The following is a 20304-nucleotide window of genomic DNA, read 5'->3' on the forward strand; positions in this document are numbered from 1 at the left end:
GTGGTGCAAACCTGTAATCCCAGCAGCTTGGGAGGCTAAAACAGGAGGATCACAGGTTCAAAGCCACCCTCAGCAACAGTGAGGGGCTAAGCAACTGAGTGAGACCCTGACTCCAAATAAAGTATAAAACAGGGCTGGGGATGTGGCCCAGTGGTCAGGTGCCCCTGAGTTCAATCCCCAATACTCCTGACCTCCGCAAAAAAAAAAAAAAAAAAAAGCCTATCTTCTGTTAATGTGACTACTTGAATTTTATTGTCCATGATATATGAATTCCTATTTCCTCAAATTTTAAAGAAACCTATAGTAACTTACTTTTTTTTCTTAAGAAAAAAAAATAAATCTATTTTCCTTTTCATTTTGTGGTAAGTGAAGATATTCAGTGTTCTGCAATGACAGAAGATCAAAACAAAATTGGCTGGTTGCCAGATTTGAGCTGTTTTCCTATCTGGGCTATTCTTAGGGTGGCTGTAAGGATTTATCTTTAGGAACTACTAGTATACTTTGCAGCATCCTCTAGCTACAATATGTTTTCTAACCCCTCATTCCAAGCTTCTTATCACATTTGTTGCTGATTTTTGCTATGTGACCTACCACCACCAGTGTCTGATCACCCAAGTCAGTATGTAGCCAGAGAGACGATCGTCCATCATAACCTCTTACAAATGTTCACCACAGTTCCCCACATAAAAACTACACAAGATGCTCCTACAAAACAAAAACAAAAACAAACAAACAAAAAACCCTTGGAAGTTTCCTGAAAGATAAGCTATATTTGTATATTACCCCTTGATGAGAGTCTCATGACCACCCCGCCATGTTGACTCTCAGATTTATGTTCTTGATGAATTGCCAAGCCAGGCAAGAGAAGATATGTTGGGAGGAAGATTGAGGTCATTTTATTCATTCAGTAAATATTTACCCTCTGTTCAAAGAACTGTGAGAAGCTGAGATACAAAGATGAGTAAAGTATGGTTCCTAGCTTTATGAAGTTCATGGTCTAGTGAGGACGACATCTAAATAAAAGTACAGTTCACTAAGTAGGATGTTACGAAAGCAACAAGGTGGAACTGTTAATTCCCAAGAGAGAGTTAGAAAGGGCTTTGCAGAGGAGATGTGCTTGAGCTGGGTCCTGCAGAAAGAGTAGGTGTTTGTCAGAAAGATGAGGCACACAGACAGAAGTAGAGTACAAGTCCAAATCTGTAGTGGTAAGAGAGAAGCAAAGCACATCTGGTGAACCATGGAAATGAGAATGCACAGCTGGAAGCAGTGAAAGATAATTGTGGAGAAATGGGTCAAGGCCAGAATGCAGAAGTTATTGTGTGCCATGTAGAGGAATTTGGATATTATTCTGGGGCAATAGAAAGCCACCAAAGAGATTTAAGCTGGGAATGATAAGGCCAAAATTGATTTATGGAAAAATCTCCACTGACTTTATAGAGTACTTCTGGTTGGTTGTGACATCTGGGACTGCTTGGAAAATTAAAATACCACATTTTAAAAGGTCAGTGCTCAAAATATCTTCTGCTGGGTGTTCCTCTCTGAAGTATTCCTTTGATTTGTAATTATTTAAATGAAAACAATACCACTAATAAAGGACAATGTCTTCCTCAAGTTTCAGGGCCTGAGCTAAGAAGTTGACTTTTCTTTGTTTGGTTTCAGGACCACCACCCATCTCAGCAGGGATCAGGTGGGCTACATGGAATCTATCTGAGGGCCTTCTGCACAGGGCTGGATTCAGTTCTGCAGCCTTATCGCCAAGCACTGCTTGATTTGGAACAAGAGGTGAGGAAGTGGAGATGTAGGAAGCAATGCTTCTGGGACAGCAGATTGGAGCATAGTCTCAAATCGAAGATGTTCTTTGATAAGGTCAGGTAGTTAAAACTGAGCTATTTGTGGTTGGAGGGTACAGTGTTCTCTCTTTGATCATGCCCAAATCATGATCAAAGTGGCTTAGGAATCATGGCAAAGGTTCCTGAGTGAGCTCTGTAGCGTAGAATTAACACTAAGCCCATTCTCAGATTCTCTTCTAGTTTTATACATGAAATTGATTCAAGATGTTTTTTGTGAAGCCCTAATTACAGTAGTTTTTTACTTGTTTTTTATTTCAGTTCCTGGCTGACCCACATCTCTCCATATCACATGTCAATTACTCCTTAGATCAGGTATGCGTCCAAGTAACAAAATACCTTGGAATCTGTTGACATTATTAAAATAATCTTATTTATGCCACTCTTTTGAGAATGTTTTTCCTTATAGTACCAGAGTCCAGCATTTTATATTTTCTGCATTTTGTATTCTTTACTACATCAGAATTGCTTAAAGAGTTCCAAATTTAGTTAATAATTAATGTCTCATGTTAATGTTCTCATTGAATTCAATATTAAAAATTATGCCAGCCTCAGAAATAGATACTACTTCTGTCTGCTATCTTCTTCTTTTTTGCATCCTATCCCCAAATCAAATTGCCTTAGTATATACTAACTCTTGACTGTTCTGTGGTATTGTCATTTGTCTTAACTTGAACTATTTAGAAAAAAAGCATTTCCTGAGTTGATTCTTTTCCCTCTGCATTTGATTAACTACCTTTAATTATTCTCTACTTTGCAGTTCCAACTACTTTTTCCCTCTGTGATGGTTGTAGTAGAGCAAATTAAAAGTCAAAAGGTGAGAACTTTCCTTTTTGCTTTTGCTCTGGCAAATACCAAGGAAATATTAATAATCAAGGTTGCCTTACATTCTTTTTGGTGAAAAATATACTAGTTCTTAGTAGTTTTTTACTTGTTAATTTACTCATTCAACAGAATCTACTTATATATCATGCTAAGTGTCAGAAATATAAAAAGAAGGCATGGCCTTGTTTTTAAGCACCACCTGGTTCAGAAAACAGACAAATGTTAATAGATAGATCCAGGAATGTTCATGGGGCAAGGTAAAAATGCTATGAATAGTTGGAGGTGAGAGCAATTTACATTAAGGGTATAGAACTGTTGAGTCTGGGTCTTGAGGAGAAGCAGAAAGTTAATTCTTAGAAAGAAGGTGATAGATGTATGGTTAAGGTGCTGGCAGTTTTCTGAGAATTATAAAATCACTGGGTAAAATACAGATGTTTATTAGTTAAACTCTGCCTATTCTTGTCCCAAGTTTTCATGATATTCATTGAAAAGTTAAAGAGTTCCCAATGTCAAGGAGAATACTCTTTCTTGGCAGAGTTAACAACTTGTATTAGTCAGCTTTGCATTCCTGTGACCAAAATACCTGACAAGAACAACTTAGAGAAGATGTTGTGTACTTTGGGTTCACAGTTTCACAGTCTATGGTCAGCCAGCTCCATTGCTCTGGGCCTAAGGTGAGGTCAAAGCATCATGGCAGAAGGGTATGATAGAGGAAGGCTGTTCAACTCATGGCAGCTCAGAAGCAGAGAGTCAGAGAAGAACCAGGCAAAAAATATACTGTAAGGCTACGCCCCCAGGAACCTGTTTCCTATAGCCATGCCCTGCCTGCCTATAGTTACCACCCAGTAGTCCATTCAGATTATTATGCATCAAATGGATTAATCCATTGATGAGGTTATAGATCTTATCATCCAATCATTTCACCTGTGGACATTCCTGCATTGGTTAGCACATGAGCATTATGGGGGATACCTCACAGCCAAATCATAACAACTCTGAAGAATGAGTTGCTTTGAGATTTCATATTAGAAGAAGAGTCTACTCTGCTGTTTACAGTCTGTAATTGGACCAAATAGACAAGGAGAATAAACATGTTTAGCTCAAGTTTACATGTTTTTAAGCTCTCATATTTATGCATTAGCATATTAAAAATGTTCACCTAAGGCCAGGGTTGTGGCTCAGTGGTAAAGCCCTTACCTAGCATGCGTGAGGCACTAGGTTTGATCCCCAGCATCACATAACAACAAAATAAAGGTATTGTGTCCATCTACAACTAAAGAGATATTAAAAAAAAATGTTCACCTTGCTGAATGTAACTAGTTACATAATTAATTTGCCACATTGCTGTGTTAATTTTGCTCTGTGAATATAGAAACTTTCATGCTCTGCCTACAAAACCAGTAGGGAGGCTTTCTGTGGCCCATCAAAGCTGACTGCTCTCATCAAATTACAATGTCCAGCTTTTATTGTGCACTTGCTCTATGTTAGATATTTGTAGCAGGTACTGTACTAAATGCTTTACATACATTATCACATTCAATCCTCTAAAGGGTTAAGTATGTGAAAGAATGTGCTCAGAGTCACACAGATGCAAGTAAGTTGTAGGGCTGGGATATAAACTCAGGTCTATCTGACTGCAAAGACTGTGCTGTAAAATACTAATCTACTTCCCAAAAATGAGGTTCCCAATGAACCTTCTAGTTTAGTGGAGTTAATGAAAGTATAGTATTCCCAGACTGCACATCTAAGTTTACTTTTTCCAGCTTCCATTGGCTATAGGAAGGAGAGTGGAAAACGAATGAAAGAATTACAGATGGATGAATCTTCCTTCCTGCCAGAAAGGTGATAGAGAAACTAGTGTGCTAAGTAAGGCTCTACAGAGTTTTAAAAAAAAAAGAAATACATGTGGTCAAGAGCACAGGCTGAGGCAGAGAATGAGGACTGATCACAACAGGCATGAGAGGGGCTTCTTTTTAAGTGATGAAATGTTATAGAACATCGTGATGGTTGCACAATGCTATAAATTTCTAAAAGCTGTTAAATGATACACACAATATGATTTAATTTTATGATATATAAACTACACAATAAAATATAAATATTTTATATATAAAATAAATTATACAATAAAATATATGAATATTTTATATATAAAATAAAAAATCTAGGTGGCATATACCTTTTATCCAAGCAACTCAGGAGAGTGAGGCAGGAGGATCTTAAGTTCAAGGACAGCCTAGGCAATTTAGCGGACCCTGTTTCAAAATAAACATTAAAAAAGGGCTGGGGATGTAGCTAAATGGTAGAGCATTTGCCTAGCATATATGAAGCTTTGGGTTCAATTCCCAGGAACTAGTACACACACACACACACACAGCCTAAAGTACACAAAGGCAGTGAATTTGTGGGGGAGTATATACCTTACAGGTATTCTGAATTGGGTCTTATCCTGAAATTAAAAACTTTCCATGATTTTGGAATTCTGACTGTAAATGATTCTGGTTTCTTTAGTGCATTTGTTCTCAAATTTCACTGCACATAAGAATCACCTTGAGGGGGCAAGGGAGGGGGCTCAGTAGTAAAGTGCTTCCCTAGCATGTGTGAGGCCCTGAGTTCAATCCCCAGCACTATCAAAAAAAAAAAAAAAAAAAAGATGCAGATTGCTGAGTTCTTTCCTTGCAATTTGCATTACTGCCTATCTACACATTATGTGGATGGTGCTTGCGGGGAGGAGCCCATCTTTGACAACTCCTGTCAGAAGTCTTGTGAGATAGTTTATCCACATTTTCTACTATAGTGTACCCACTTGGTTGAGTATAGAATATGAATTGATATTGCTTGAACTGTTTGAATCCAGATTGACAAGTCTGTATTTTCCTCAGATTCATGGTTGTCAAATCCTAGAAACAGTCTACAAACACAGCTGTGGAGGGTTACCTCCTGTTCGAAGTGCACTAGAAAAGTAAGTGATGGATTAATTGAGGTTGGGGATAGCGGGGGAGGTCAAGTAACTTGACTTCTCTTGTATTTTGTTTTCAGGTCTTCTCAGGTTTCCCTCAGGGTAGAGTTTTGACCAGGATAGAAAATCCTATAAGCAGAGGAGCCCATGTAATCCTTATGGTGGTTCAGGATCATCTGCAAAGAGACGCTTATAAAATAAAGTATCAAAGCCAGGGTTAACTGCCAAGTTGACCTTGAGGCAATCTTTTTTAATTTTTGGATCTCATTATCCTTGCAGGATTCTCATTACATGTGCCAGATACTGTTTATTATGCTTAAATATGCATATGTGTAGCCAGTATTGTGTTAAAATACTTTGTAATCCCACAGTGTCATAAACATATGCAAGGTTGTCTTTATCAGGAAATTAGAAAATTACCAGAATAAAAATTAAATAAAGATATATTCTCTTGATAGACTATAAAGCCATTAAGATTATAAACACCATAGTAATATGTAAAAAAACTTCATATGATACTTACTGAAAGATGAAACAAAATTGTATTTGTTTTAATAATTACAATTGTATAAAAATTAATGTTGAGTATTATTAGAGGTTATTTTTTGGATCTTTTCACTCTCCTCTTCCTCATTTTTAAAAGACGGTATGGAAGGGTATGATGGTTCATACCTCTAACCTTAGAGACTTGGGAGACTGAGGCAAGAGAATTGCAAATTTGAGGCCAGCCTCAGCCACTTAGCAAAACCCTATCTCAAAAAATAAAAAAGGGCTGGAGATGTAGCTCAGTGATAAAATGCCCCTGGGTTCAGTTCCCAGTACTACAAAAAAATAAGTAAATATTAAAAATTAAAAATGGAGTGTAGCATTAATTGTAGTAGATGATCTATAAGACTCTTCGCAACTCTTCCCCCCACCCGCCCCAAAACCATACAGGGGATTGAACTCCGGGCCTCACACTTGCTAGGCAAGCACTCTATCATTGAGCTACATTCCCAGCCCCTCTTCACAACTTTTTTTTTTTTTTGCTACTGGAGATTAAACCTAGGGACACTTAACCATTGAGCCACATTCCCAACCCTTTTTTATATTTTATTTAGAATCAGGGTCTCATTGAGTTGCTTAGGGTCTTGCTAAGTTGCTAAGGCTGGCTTTGAACTTGCAATCCTCCTGTCTGAATCCCAGGTGCTACAATCCACATTTTCTACTGTATTTTACCCACTTAGTTGAGTATAGAATAGGAGTTGATATAAAGTGTTATCCTGTATCTGGAGCCAGTGGGATTATAGGTGTGTACCACTACACTTGGCTCACAACTCTTAATCTACACAACTCTTGAAACACTGAACAAGTAAACCCTCAGCAGAGCAGGAAACTTTCCAAAACATGCAATGGGGACTGAAGCCTCTATTATGTATTCAGAATATAAAATCTCATGTAAATAATATTGATATATGTATTTGATATATATTTTGAGAGATCAAATTTTATAGATGTTCATAAATGTAAATGGTTTTCAATTTGACTTTTTAAAAAGAGACAGTCTATTGAGTTAGTATACTAAAAATAGTAGGCTTGAGTTCCTGTAGTTTTTTTGTTTTTGTTTTCTTGTACCAGGAATTGAACCCAGGAGCACTTAACCACTTAGCCACATTCCCAGCCCTTCTTGTTTTTTATTTTGAGACAGAGTCTCACTAAGTTGCTTAGGACCTCACTAAATTATTGAGGCTGGCTTTGAACTTGAGATCCTCATCCTACCAAACTGCTGGGATTATAGGTATGCACCACTGTGCCCAGCTCCTGTAGTTTCTTTTTCTTCCCAACTTTTGAAAAATTTCAAACCTGCAAAAAAGTTGAAAGAATATTACAGTGAAACACTTGTACATTCTTTAGTTTTACCAGTTGTTAACATTTTGCCACATTTATTTTTTTCTATTTCCCTTTTGGGTATGTGTGAAATACACACATGCCCTAATTTTTAAAATTGAATCATTAGGACATAGTTGCAGATGCCTTAACACTTAACCATAAAACTTCATCTTGTATTTCTAGAAAAAGCATTCTCTTATTTAACCTTAGTACCATATTACACCTAAGAAAGCTAACATTGGTTCCATAATACAGTATCTAGAATATATCCACATTTCTCCAGTTGTTCCAAAAAGTCCATTACAACTGTACTGTTTTTGCAGTTCAGGTTCCAATCAGTTTTCACACTGCATTTGGTTGTCATGTCTTTTTTAGTCTCCTTTAATTTGGAATGATCCCCCTTGCCTTTTGTTGTTGTCTATGATAATGACTTTTTATAAGAGCCCTTACCAGTTGTCTATAGAATGTTCCACAATCTAGATTTATCTGATTCTTTCTTCATGATTAGATTCAGGTTAAATATTTTTGGCAAGAAAACAACATAGGTGATAGTATTTCTCATTCCATCATACCAGAAAGCACAGAAAGTAAATTTAGCCCATTACTGCTGTTGTGAAGTTTGATCAGGTCTCTTGTCCATCAGATCTCTCCACTATAGAAGTTTCTTTTCCCCTTTGTAATTAATCTGTTATCTGGTAGGTAATCCATTGAGACTATCTCAATATTCTATTTCTTAACAATCTTTCCGTATTTTATTTTCATTTCTGCATTTTGTCAGATAATGCATTTTCATATATTACTGGCACTAACATTGAATCTTCTTTTTCTATGTAATTTCAACAAAAAGAAGAATAAATTTAATACTGTGTTAGCTAAAAAGAGACTCCATTAAGTCCATTTCAACTTAATGAGATTCAACAGTTTTGAAACTTTACACAAAGAAAGGAAAGAGAATGTGCCTCTCCCAAAAGAGTATCACAACATTTATGTAACCTTTTCAACTTCAGAATGTAGGCTGCAACTATGGAAATTTAATTACTTAGTTCATCCACAAATAATTAAATTAAAATAGCACAATTATTTTTAACTTAATTTGTTATTTCCCCTATGACTCACCAAACTCTCAGGCCTCTCTTTATCCTGTAGCATGGCTTCTGAGGTGCTGGTTCAAGTCATATTCTTTAAGTAGACCACTAAAGCTCTTGCTCTCCTCTCTCCTCAGAATCCTGGCTGTGTGTCATGGGGTCATGTATAAACAGCTCTCAGCGTGGATGCTACATGGACTCCTACTGGACCAGCATGAAGAGTTCTTTATCAAACAGGGTCCATCTTCTGGTAATACAAATGCCCAGTCAGAAGAGGATGAGGAGGATCTGGGCATTGGGGGATTGACAGGAAAACAACTGAGAGAACTCCAGGACTTGGTGAGAGCACAGCAAGAAGCCCAGCGTACTCCTGCCAGGAGTCAGAAAAGTCTGCAACTAAATCATCTTTTGCTGATTCCTCTTCAGAGATCATAGTCTGAGCACCTTCCCTAAATTCTTTAGGTGTAAACATTGCTTTCTCTTAACTATTATGAGAGAAGAAAATAGAAAATATGATTGCAAGGTTCTGGGGATATAGCCCAGTGGTATAGCACTTGCCTGCCATGTAAAAGGCTGTGGGTTTGATTCCCAGCACCAGAAAAAAAGAAAATTTAATTGTGAGATTCTTTTTGCTTCCCCTTTTACCATTGTATGCATTTAAGAGGTAATAAGTCTCATCTCTACAAATAATAGCTACCCTGTAGCTTTTCAAAATGCCTTTTGGAGTTTTGATTAGACTTCTCAAAGTCCTGTATTGCCCATATTCATCCATCCAGCCATCTGTTTATACTGTTACAACATTTTATTGAATGCCTGTTACATACTAGACATGATTCTGGATGTCATGCCTACATAGACAAAATGTAATCCTTGTCCTTAACCCATTATGTCCCATCATCCTATATATAGGACACCTATAAAAATTTAAATTGAGGAATCTCATAGGTGTGCTATAAAATTTTATTTTTTTATAGGTGTTCTCTAGAATAGTGGTACATAATGGGTTAATGGACTTTTAGTTTAGTGGAAAGTGAAGAAAAGTTGACCATTGGTATTATAGTATACCAGGGATTCTGAAATAGAATAAATATAGACATTCTTGGAAGATGTCTTGGAGTAGAGTTTTGGAGTAACTAGAGAAGGGTTTTCAGTGGAATGTTATGTCTGAATTGCAAAGGACTTGGGAGGCAGGTTAAGATATATCCAGGCAGAGTGAATGATTCATGTAAAGGTACAGATCCTGTGGAAGACATGGCTTGTTTGGGGAACCATTAGTGATTCAGTTGAAATGGTCAAAGCCTAAAGTAATATATGTTAGAGATGGTGGCCGGGGAGAGGGCAGGTGGCAGTTGATGAGACTATAAAGTAGTATATAAAGAAGGTCCCTGTAAACAGTGGGAAGGAGCCCTTGAAGAATTTTAGGCAAGACAATAACATGTTCAGACTTTTTGATCACTCTGAATGCTGTGTGGGAAATCAATTTTTAAAAATCAGTATTGTAGGCAGGTAGACCCATTAGGAAAATGTTGGGAATACTTAGAGAAAAAGTATAGTGCCCTAAACCAAGGGCGGTAACAGTGAATACAGAGAAAAGCAGATAGGTCTGGGAGATGTTTGGGAGGTAGAACCAGTAGGACTTAGCATTTGGTTGGCTGTGGGTTGAGGGAAGAATCAAGGATGATTTCTGCCTTCAGCATCCAATTGAGTGTGTTAATAGGGCGTGTGTACTGGTGGTGTTTGGGGAAAGATGGTTCTAATTTGGGGCATGTTGAGTTTGAGGAACTTGAAGGAAATGTCCAGTGGGCTTAGCCTGAGGCTCATGAGAGCAGTGTAGCTTGTTCTGAATCTAAATATGGAGACATCAACATATAGCTCAGAAGTTAATTTGGGGTGCATGGGTAGCTTTAAGAGGTTCTCTGAAATGTACATTTGTCTGTACAATAGATATGTACATTTGTCTGGTAGGTCCATAGATTTTATAATTTCAGAGAGGCCTGTTACCTAAAAAGATTAAAACTGTCCTGATATATCCTGAAGCCACAGAAGATGTGATTATCCCAGAAGAGTGTAGAGCAAGAGAAAAAGAGGGTCTGGGACAAGGCCTGAGGAACTCCAGCAGAACAGATATGTATATAAGACCTGGAAAAATAAAGACCAGCTTCTTGCATTATACAAGTAAAGAAGCTCATGTATTGCCCAAGTTTTTACATAGTAAATACAGGCAGTGTTAAAAATCCTGATGGTTAGGAAAAAAAAAATGGGTTAATGGACTTGTAGTTTAGTGGAAAGTGAAGAAAATTAGACTATTGGTATTATAGTATACCAGGGACTCTGAAAAAGAATAAGTATAGACATTCTTGGAAGATGTCTTGGAGTAGAGTATTATTTCCACCATGCCATCCTGCTGCTTGAAAATGAAATATCTCTCTCCAAGAATTATGCAACTTCAGGTTTACATTCTCTGAATATAAACATAAATATAAATCGCAGGTTGAGAGAGTTACTAGATATTTCCTTGTTCTCCTTTTCATACTTCATCTCTGATACAGATTATTTCCTTGATTAGCGCCTGATTGAGGAAGAGAACATGCTGGCACCATCTCTCAAGCAATTTTCCCTACGGGTGGAGATTTTGCCATCCTACATTCCAGTGAGGGTTGCTGAAAAAATCCTCTTTGTTGGAGAATCTGTCCAGATGTTTGAGAATCAAAATGTGAACCTGACTAGAAAAGGTAGGAATTTCCTTGCCTAGTATGCCACATCCTCAAAGGTACTTCTTGAGTAATATTTTGTGGCCCAAAGAATACCTGGTCAGAGAGAGTGGCTGAAAATTCTTGTGGATTGTCATTGCAGCATAGTACCTGAGAAGTGGGTAAAACTGCTATCTGCTCTGATACACCTTGTCTGTCCTGTCTTCCTTTGACAGTGCCTTCTTATTCCGCAGGATCCATTTTGAAAAACCAGGAGGACACTTTTGCTGCAGAGCTGCATCGACTCAAGCAGCAGCCACTTTTCAGTTTGGTGGATTTTGAGCAGGTGGTGGATCGTATTCGCAGTACTGTGGCTGAGGTTTGTCTTTCATCTTACGTTGTTTCAGGAAGAAAATGGATTATTCCCCAGTTTCTTCTTCATGTGCCTAGAGCCTAGCTTGCAGAGACTTGAGAGAATTAATAAGTAGAAAATGAAAACACTTTATTTTTAATAAGGCAGGGTTTTTGTTGTTAATGAGTTGAATAAAGAGGAGGTCTTGGTTTCATTTCTGACAGTCAGCAGTCTGTTTATGTAGTTGGCAGTAACTCCAAGGAATCAAATAATTCTAATTTTAGTGCCTTAAATTTTAGTGTAGGAGGCTTGGGATATAGCTAGTTGGTAGAGTGTTTGCCTCGCATGCACATAGGCCCTGGGTTCAATCTCTAGCACCACAAAAAAGAAAAAAAAAATTTAGTGTAGTTTTATAACATATATTTCAGTTATATATATGATAATCTTCCAAGTAAAGCTCAACAAATGTTAGTGAAACTGTCTGGAGCTCAGAATAGGTTAAGAGTTCTGTGTTCTTAAGTTTGAATGCCAGTTTAAATTGTAACCAATAAATTTTCAAATGGGCATATGTTGTATGACTTTTAATACTTAGTTCATGGGCATGTGACTAATGTAGATAATGTGAAGTCAGACCTTCAGTCAATTGTTAATGGTTTTCAGCCTTGACTAGACAAATCACCAGGGGAAATTTTAAAGCATGCACTTACACCAAGTCCTTTCTTACAAAGCTTATGATTTGGAGGTCAGGAGGGATAGGTACATTTTGATTTAAAGAAACCATCTGCCATCCAACAGGCAGACTTCTACAGGTGATTCTGAAGCACCAACAGGGCTGAAAAACCACCATTATGTCTGTACTTGGAGCTTAGCATCAGATTTCTTAAGGCTAGAAGCATAATAATCTATTACAAATGTGGTTTCCTTTTCTGATTACTGTTTCAAAAAGTCTTAGGTTTCAAAGACATAGCCATGATATAGACCCAGAATCACACGTTTTAAAATGGCCATGAAATATCATTTCATTTGATGCTTTATGGGCAATAATCTGTTATCTAGAATTCATGTTTCTTTCATTAAAATTTCAAGACACTTGCTGGCCTGTCTATAGCCCAAGGCAGGTTCTTGTCTAAAAGGAGCTAGTATCTATAATTCCTTTTTCTTTTTTAGTAAATCTATTTCTGCCCTGTCTTTGTGTATAACTCCTTGGAAAATATAATTAATGGAGAAAAGTAAAATTTTATTGAGTTATAAGAGGTATCAGAATTGTTCTTTTGAAATTTTGAAATAAATACATTGCTAGAAATATTTCCAGGTTTTTTTTTTTAAATATTTTTTAGTTGTAGTTGTCACAATACCTTTATTTTATTTATTTATTTATATGTGGTGCTGAGGATTGAACCCAGGGCCTTGCATGTGCTAGGCAAGCGCTCTACCGCTGAGCCACAACCCCAGCCCCATTTCCAGTTTTTTAAAAATAATAGGCAAAGAATCAAAGCTCAGATTCTTTTGACTCTTTTGAGGTTTCCTAGAACTGTAGATAATAGACTGCTTTGAGAAGTATTATAACAATGATAACATAATAATGAAAACAAATAGTGTGCCCAGAAGGAAAAAGGAAGAGTCTTTCTGATCTTTTCCTGCTTTTTTCAGTTTTTAAAAAGAATACCTACATAGCAGTCTGTTTCTATAAAATTCAAAAACAGACAGAATTAACCCAGTGCTAGATGTTAAGATAGTACTGGCTCTTCTTTAGTCAATGGAAGGGAGATAAGGGCTTCTGCGATCTGATAATGTTCAATGTGTTCCATTTCTTGATCTGGGGACTGGTTATAGAAGTGTATTCAGTTGTGAAAATTTCTCATGCTATTAGCTTATGATTTGTGTACTTTTCTGTATCTTAGAATCCTTCAACAAAAGAGTTTTTAAAAATTCTCCGATACTTAGTAGTTTTTATTTTAATTATATCTTCAGTTGGTTATTGCTTATATAAGTAATATTATTAAAGCTGGACACAGTGGCATATACTTATAATCCCAGTGACTGGGATGCTGAGGCAGGAGGCTAGTAAGTTTGAGGACTGCCTGGGCACATAGTGAGACCCTGTCTCAAAATAAAATTTAGAAAGGACTGCAACGGTAGCTCAGTGGTAAAGTACCCTGGTTCAACTTGCATTATGTAATAATAATAATAATAATAATAATAATTATTATTATTATTATTATTATTAATTTTTGTAAGTTAATAAAACCTGGCAACTTGTTTAACTCTTTTAGTTCTAATAGTTCAATTCTATTTTGTAGGTAGTTGACCATAGCATCTGCAAGTAATGAGACTTTTGCAATTTTTAAATTTTTTTTTTCTTACATTATTAGCTAGAATTATTTTTTTCTCTCTTTTAGCTGGGATCTTTAATACTATATACAACAGCTAGGATGATATTTATGTAAATTGTTAAACAGTAGGGATAATAATAAATATCCATGATTTGTTAGCCCTTGAAGTTTATACATATTAGTTTCTCCATTATAGAGTTTAATGTGGGCTTCTGGAACATAAATTCATTAGGTTACAGTAATTGTCTTCTATTCCTGGTTTGCTAAGGGTTGTTATGTAAATGTTGAATTTTATCAACTGCCCCTTTTGTATTAATAAGAAGTACAGTTTCTGGCTTTTATGTTTCTCCTTTAGTCTATTCATATAGAAATTTCTGGTTAGAATTTTCAGATGTCCAATCTTCCTAGAATAATCTGTATTCCATTGTGATGTTTTATTTTGTAGCATATGGTTGGATTTGGTTAACCAATACAATATTTAGATTTTTTTTTTTTTGCATCTATATTTGCTAGTGGAAAAAACTATGGTTTTACTCTTGTTCTTACGTGGTTTTGGAATAAAGATTATATAAGCCTTATAAAATGGACTTATAAAATGTAGCTTTTGTTCTTTTTTTTTTTTTTAAAGTGAGTTTTTTTGTTTTGTTTTGTTTTTGTTTTATTTTTCAATTCTCAGCGGACACAACATCTTTGTTGGTATGTGGTGCTGAGGATCGAACCCGGGCCGCATGCATGCCGGGCGAGCGCGCTACCGCTTGAGCCACATCCCCAGCCCCTGTTCTTTCTAATTTTTAGAATAGCTTATATAAGACAGGAATTCTTACTAAAGGTTTGAATTTACCTGAAAAACTAGGTTTCTTTCTTTCTTTTTTATACAGGGGATTGAACCCAGGGGCGCTCAACCACTTAGCCACTTCCTCAACCCTTTTTTATATTTTTATGGCAAGATAGGATCTTGGTAAGTTGCTTAGGGCCTCACGAAGTTGCTAAGGCTAGCTTTGAACTTGCAATTCATCTGCCTCAGCCTCCTGATAAGCTTAAGTTTCTTTAGGAAGGAAAACTTTACAGTTCAGTGTGTTTAAAACCTATTGACATAAAACATTTACTTCTTATTTATATATTAAATACATGACAATAGTGGAATAAACATTTACTTTTTTAAAAAATTCTTTTTAGTTGTAGATGGACACAATATCTTTATTTATTTATTTTTATTTGGTGCTGAGAATCAAACCTAGTGCCTCATCCGTGCAAGGCAAGTGCTTTACCACTGTGCCCCAGCCCCAGCCCCAAACATTTACTTCTTAATGTAAAAATTTTTAGGAACTTATTCATTTCATCTAGATGTATTTTTAAAATTCATTGATGCCTACATTTCTCCTTATTTTCTTCCTTGTTTCATGTTTTACATTAAAACAGTTTTTAGCTGATACATAAACATAAAAATTGTATATATAGGGATACCATATAATGTTTCCATGTATGTATACTTCAAGTGTGATTAAACCAGGTTAAGCATATTTATCTCAAACATTTTTTATGCAAAAACTTTCAAATCCTTTCTTCTAGCTTTATGAAATGTATAGTACATTATTTTTATCTACCTCACCCTATTGTGCAATAACACGTCAGAATTTTTTTGCTCTATGTAAGCACTAACTGTAACGTAGTGTTTATTGATCAACCTTTTCCTATCCTTTTGCTAACTCCTACTATCTGTCTCTCTTTCAACTTCTGTAAGATCATCCTTTTTAGATTCCACATGAGTGAGATCATGTGGTACTTGTCTTTCTGTGCCAGGATTACTTTACATAGTGTAATGAATTCCAGTTCTATCATGACACAAATGGCAGGATATTTTTTTTTAATAGTTGAATGGTATTCCAGTGTGCTTTGTGCCACATTTCTTTTCCTTCCCCCCCCCCCCTCTCCAGTACTAGGGAACACAGGTATGTTCTTTATGTTCTTTGGCACATGCTAGGCAAGCACTCTATCACTGAGCTATATCTTCAGCCCTTTTTATTTTTATTTTTAGATTTTTGAGACAGGTCTTATCAACTTGACCTTGAACTTGTGATCCTTCTACTTCAGCCTCCTGAGAAACTTGGATTACAGGGGTGGTCTACCATGCCCCTCTGTCTCTCATTTTCTTAATCAATTCATGAGTTGACGGACACTTAGGTTGATTGAGTTTCTTGACTATTGTGATTACTGCTACAGTGAACCTGGGAGTGTAGCTGTCTCCTCACCATACTGATTGCATTTCCATCAGATACATACCCAGTGGTGGCATTGCTGGATCATATGGTAGGTCTATTTGTAATTTTTTATCCATACTGTTTTCCATAGTGGCTGTACTAATTTATATTCCTGCTAAAGCCAAAGGACAAGGATTCCCTTTTAACCACATCCTTGCCAGTACTTATTTTTTTTAGTCTTTTTAATAATACCATTCATTATGGCTTTGATTTGCATTTCGCTGATAATCAGTGATATTGAGTATTTTTTCATGTATCCATTGGCATTTGTATGTTTTCTTTTGAGAAATGTCTATTTGGAGCTATTGCCCATTTATTATTCAGGTAATTTAGGTTTTTGCTATTGAGTTCTTAAGAGTTCCTTATGTATTTGTCAGATGCATAACTTGGAAATATTTTCTCCCATTCTGTAGAGTGTCTTTTCATTCTGTTTGTTTCCTTTGCTCTGCAGAGCTTTTTAGTTTGCCATATTCCATTTATCTTTTTTTGTTCAGTTTCCTGTACTTCAGTTTCTTGTCCAAAAACCTTCTTGTCCATTACATTGCCTAGTGTTTCCCCTATGTTTGCATAGTAGTTGCATAGTTTTAGGTCTTACGTCTTTAATACATTTTTTATTTGATATTTGTAGCTCATAAGAGAATCCGTAGCCAGGCATGGTGGTGCAAGCCTGTAATCCCAGTGGCTCTGAGGCAGGAGGATAGTGGGTTCAAAGCCAGCCTCAGCAACTTAGTGAAGCCCTAAGGAACTCAGTGAGACCGTCTCTTAAAAAAAAAAAAAAAAAAAAAAGTAAAAAAGGGCTGGGGATGTGACCAAGTGATTAAGCGCCCCTGAGTTCAATCCCCAGTACCAAAAAATTAAAATAAAAAATAAAAAAAGATAGTGTTCTAGTTTCATTCTTCAGCATGTGGATGTCCAGTTTTCCTGGCATCGTTTATTAAAAAGGTGTTCCTTTCTCCAGTGCTTGTTCTTATTAGCACCTTTGTCCAAAATCAGCTACTCCAGATGTGTGGGTTTACTTTTAGGATGTATTCTGCTCTGTTGATCTGTGTGTTTGTTTTTATGCTAATACCATGCTGTTTTGCAGGGTGGTGGGGCCGGGGGAGACTTGCACCGGGAATTGAACTCAGAGGCACTTGACCACTAAACCACATCCCCAGCCTTTTTTTTTTTTTTTTGTATTTTATTTAGTGACAGGGTCTCACTGAGTTGCTTAGTGCCTCACTGTTGCTGAGGCTGGCTTTGAACTTGCAATCTTCCTGCCTCAGTCTCCTGAGCCACTGGAATTACAGGTGTGTGCCACCATGCTGGCATGTTGTTTTGATTGCTATAGAGTTGTAACGGGGTGACAGCCAGCATCTCCTTGGGGGGGTGGTTCTTCCTGCCGAGGAGGGTGAAGCTACCTGGAAACTTAGTCTCAAATAACTTAGTGAATAGCAAAACACAAATAAAAATATATTTACAGAAAAGCCAAGCCCCTGATGTATCTAGTCCATATGGGTGCTGGAACCAGAAAAAGGAAATGGCTTCAGTGGTTTATTTAAGGGGGCACATCAAAGGCAGGGGTAAGGTTTCAAGGACGGAGACTTGTTTGGTGATATCTTGCAGTCTGCAGGTTGATTGGCATCTTGGCAGGTCACACGCATCTCAGCTGCTCCATGGGACACGGCAGAGCAGGTTAGAAATTCACATTGTCCCTGGCAGTTGACCAGAGAAAATGTCCACCGGTCATTCCCAGACACCAGATGTTTCTATCCACTAGGTTTTGATATGCGGTGACCCACATGCAACCCATGGACAGCTTGTGACAGCATTGTGTGTTTAAAGTCAAATAGTGTAATGCCTCTTGTTTTGTTATTTTTGCTCAAGATGGCTTTGGCTGTTCAGGGTTTCTGTATGGTTTCATGTAAATGTTAGAATTGTTTTTCCTAGTTCTGTGAAGACTGTCATTGGTATTTTAATAGAGATTGCATTGGATCTTTAGATCACTTTGAGTAGTAAAAACATTTTAACAATATTGATTCTTCTAATCCATGAACATAGGATATCTTATCACTTTTATGTATTCTTTTCAATTTCTTTCACCAGTATTTTATAATTATCATTGTAAATGTCTTTCATCTCTTTGGTTAAATTTATTCCTACATATATTACTTTTGAGGGAGCTATTGTAAATGGGGTTGCTTTCCTAATTTCTATTTCAGATAATTCACTATTGGCATAATGCAACACCACTGGCTTTTTTATCCTATAACTTTTCTAACTCATTTAGTCTAAAATTTTTTTGGTGGAATTTTTGGCACTTTCTGCCATAAGATCTCATCATTTACAAACAGTAACAATTTTGACAACTTCTTTTCCAATTGAGATGTGCCTTCTTTCTCTTGCCTGATTACTCTCCCTAGTACTATCAGAACTATGTTGAATAAAAGAGGTGAAAGTGGATATCCTTATCTTTTTTTTTATTTATATATGATGGCGGCATGCATTACAATTACATATAGAGCACAATTTTTCCTATTTCTGGTTGGATATTCTTATCTTGTTCCAGGTCTTACTAAGAAGGCTTTCAGCTTTTCCCCATTCAATGTGATTTTAACTGTTAGTTTGTTATATATGATCTCTATTATATTGAGGTATGTTCTTTAAAACTGAATTTCTTCAAAGTTTGTTTTTTTCTGCTTTGTTCTTTTGCAGTATTGGGGGTTTAACGTAGAGCTTCATGCATGCTAGTCAAGTGCTCTACTATTAAACTACCCTATTGGGAGTTTTTATCTTGAAGGAGTGTTAAACTTTATCAAATGCCCTTTCTGCATCTACTGAAGTGATCATATGGTTTTTGTCCTTTTTGTTGATGCAGCATATCAGATTTATTGATTTGACTGTATTGGACCATCCTTATATCCCGGGGTGAATCTCACTTGTTCATAGTAAATAATTGTTTCATTGTGCTGTTGGATTCCATTTGTTAGTATTTTGTTCAGGATTTTTGCATCTATTTTTGTCAAGGATGTGGACCTATAGTTTTTCATTATTTTTCTGCCTTTATCTGGTTTTGGAATCCAGGTAATGCTAGTCTTGGAGTATGCATGTTTTAGTTGGCTTTTGCATGCTGTGAGCAAAATATCTGATGAGAAAACTTTTGAGGAGGGAACGATTATTTAGGGATGATGGTGTCAGAGGTCTCAGTCTTACTCTGGGCCCTAGGTAAGGTAGTATATCATAGCCAAAGGGCAGGGTGGAGGAAAACAGTTCACCTCATAGTAGCCAGGAAAGAGGAAGGTGTTGGGGAGAACAAACACACATGAGCAAGCAGGCCAGCCCTAGGGAAGATGAGCACTCATTCAGTGATCCATCTCCTTTAGCCATGCCTTCTGCCTAGAGTTACCACCCAGATAGTCCATTCAAATTAAGATGTACTGATTAGGTCACAGTTCTCATAATCCAATCATTTCACTGAAAACAGACCTTCATTTGAAGGGACACCTCATCAAAATCATAACATTCCACCCCTGGCTCCCAAAAGCTCATGTCTGTCTCACAATGCAAAATGCATTTAGTTCATCTCCAAGAGTCACATAGCATTAACACTTGCAGAATTGCCCAAAAGTCCAAGTACAAAGTCTTCTCTGAGACTCAGATCAAACTACTGGCTGTAAGTCCCTATAGAAATCAAAAGCAAATGACATATATCCAATATAGTGGTACAGAATAAACATTCCCATTCCAAAAGGAGAAATAGGAGCATAGAAAGAAGGAATGGAGCCAAAGCAAGACCAAAATCTAGCTGGGCAAACAGGTTTAATAACTCTACCTATAACTCTACATATAGCATGTAGGACACATGATAGTGATATGTTCTTTCCAAAGGGCCTAGGAGTCACACCCCTTTGGCTTTGCCTGCTGTAGTGCACATGACCTCTTTTTTAGCTTGGCCTTCTCTCTCTAGTCAGCAGACAGTCCATGTTACTGGCCACTCTTAATTTCTGAGGTCTTCATTCCAGCTTCGCTTCATACTCCCAGGGCAGCCCGAGTTGGAATATAGTAGGATTCCAACCCTACTATACTTTGCCTAGCCTCCCAGGACTG

General features: G+C 36.9%; 1 protein-coding gene across 3 annotated transcripts in view; it reads left to right on the forward strand.

Annotated features, from left to right (window-relative positions):
* Tubgcp4 (tubulin gamma complex component 4) overlaps positions 1-20304 on the forward strand; it is a 42869-nt gene that overhangs the window by 5357 nt on the left and 17208 nt on the right. For all 3 annotated transcript variants that reach the window (XM_027925163.2, XM_027925155.2, XM_027925159.2), the window contains exons 3-9: positions 1660-1782; positions 2109-2162; positions 2608-2664; positions 5555-5634; positions 8723-8924; positions 11152-11317; positions 11530-11654. In XM_027925163.2, the coding sequence (XP_027780964.1) occupies positions 1660-1782; positions 2109-2162; positions 2608-2664; positions 5555-5634; positions 8723-8924; positions 11152-11317; positions 11530-11654 (807 nt within the window). The remainder of the gene's footprint in view (positions 1-1659; positions 1783-2108; positions 2163-2607; positions 2665-5554; positions 5635-8722; positions 8925-11151; positions 11318-11529; positions 11655-20304) is intronic.

This window comes from Marmota flaviventris, chromosome 2 (genome assembly GCF_047511675.1).
Source record: "Marmota flaviventris isolate mMarFla1 chromosome 2, mMarFla1.hap1, whole genome shotgun sequence".
NCBI classification, from domain to species: Eukaryota; Metazoa; Chordata; class Mammalia; order Rodentia; family Sciuridae; genus Marmota; species Marmota flaviventris.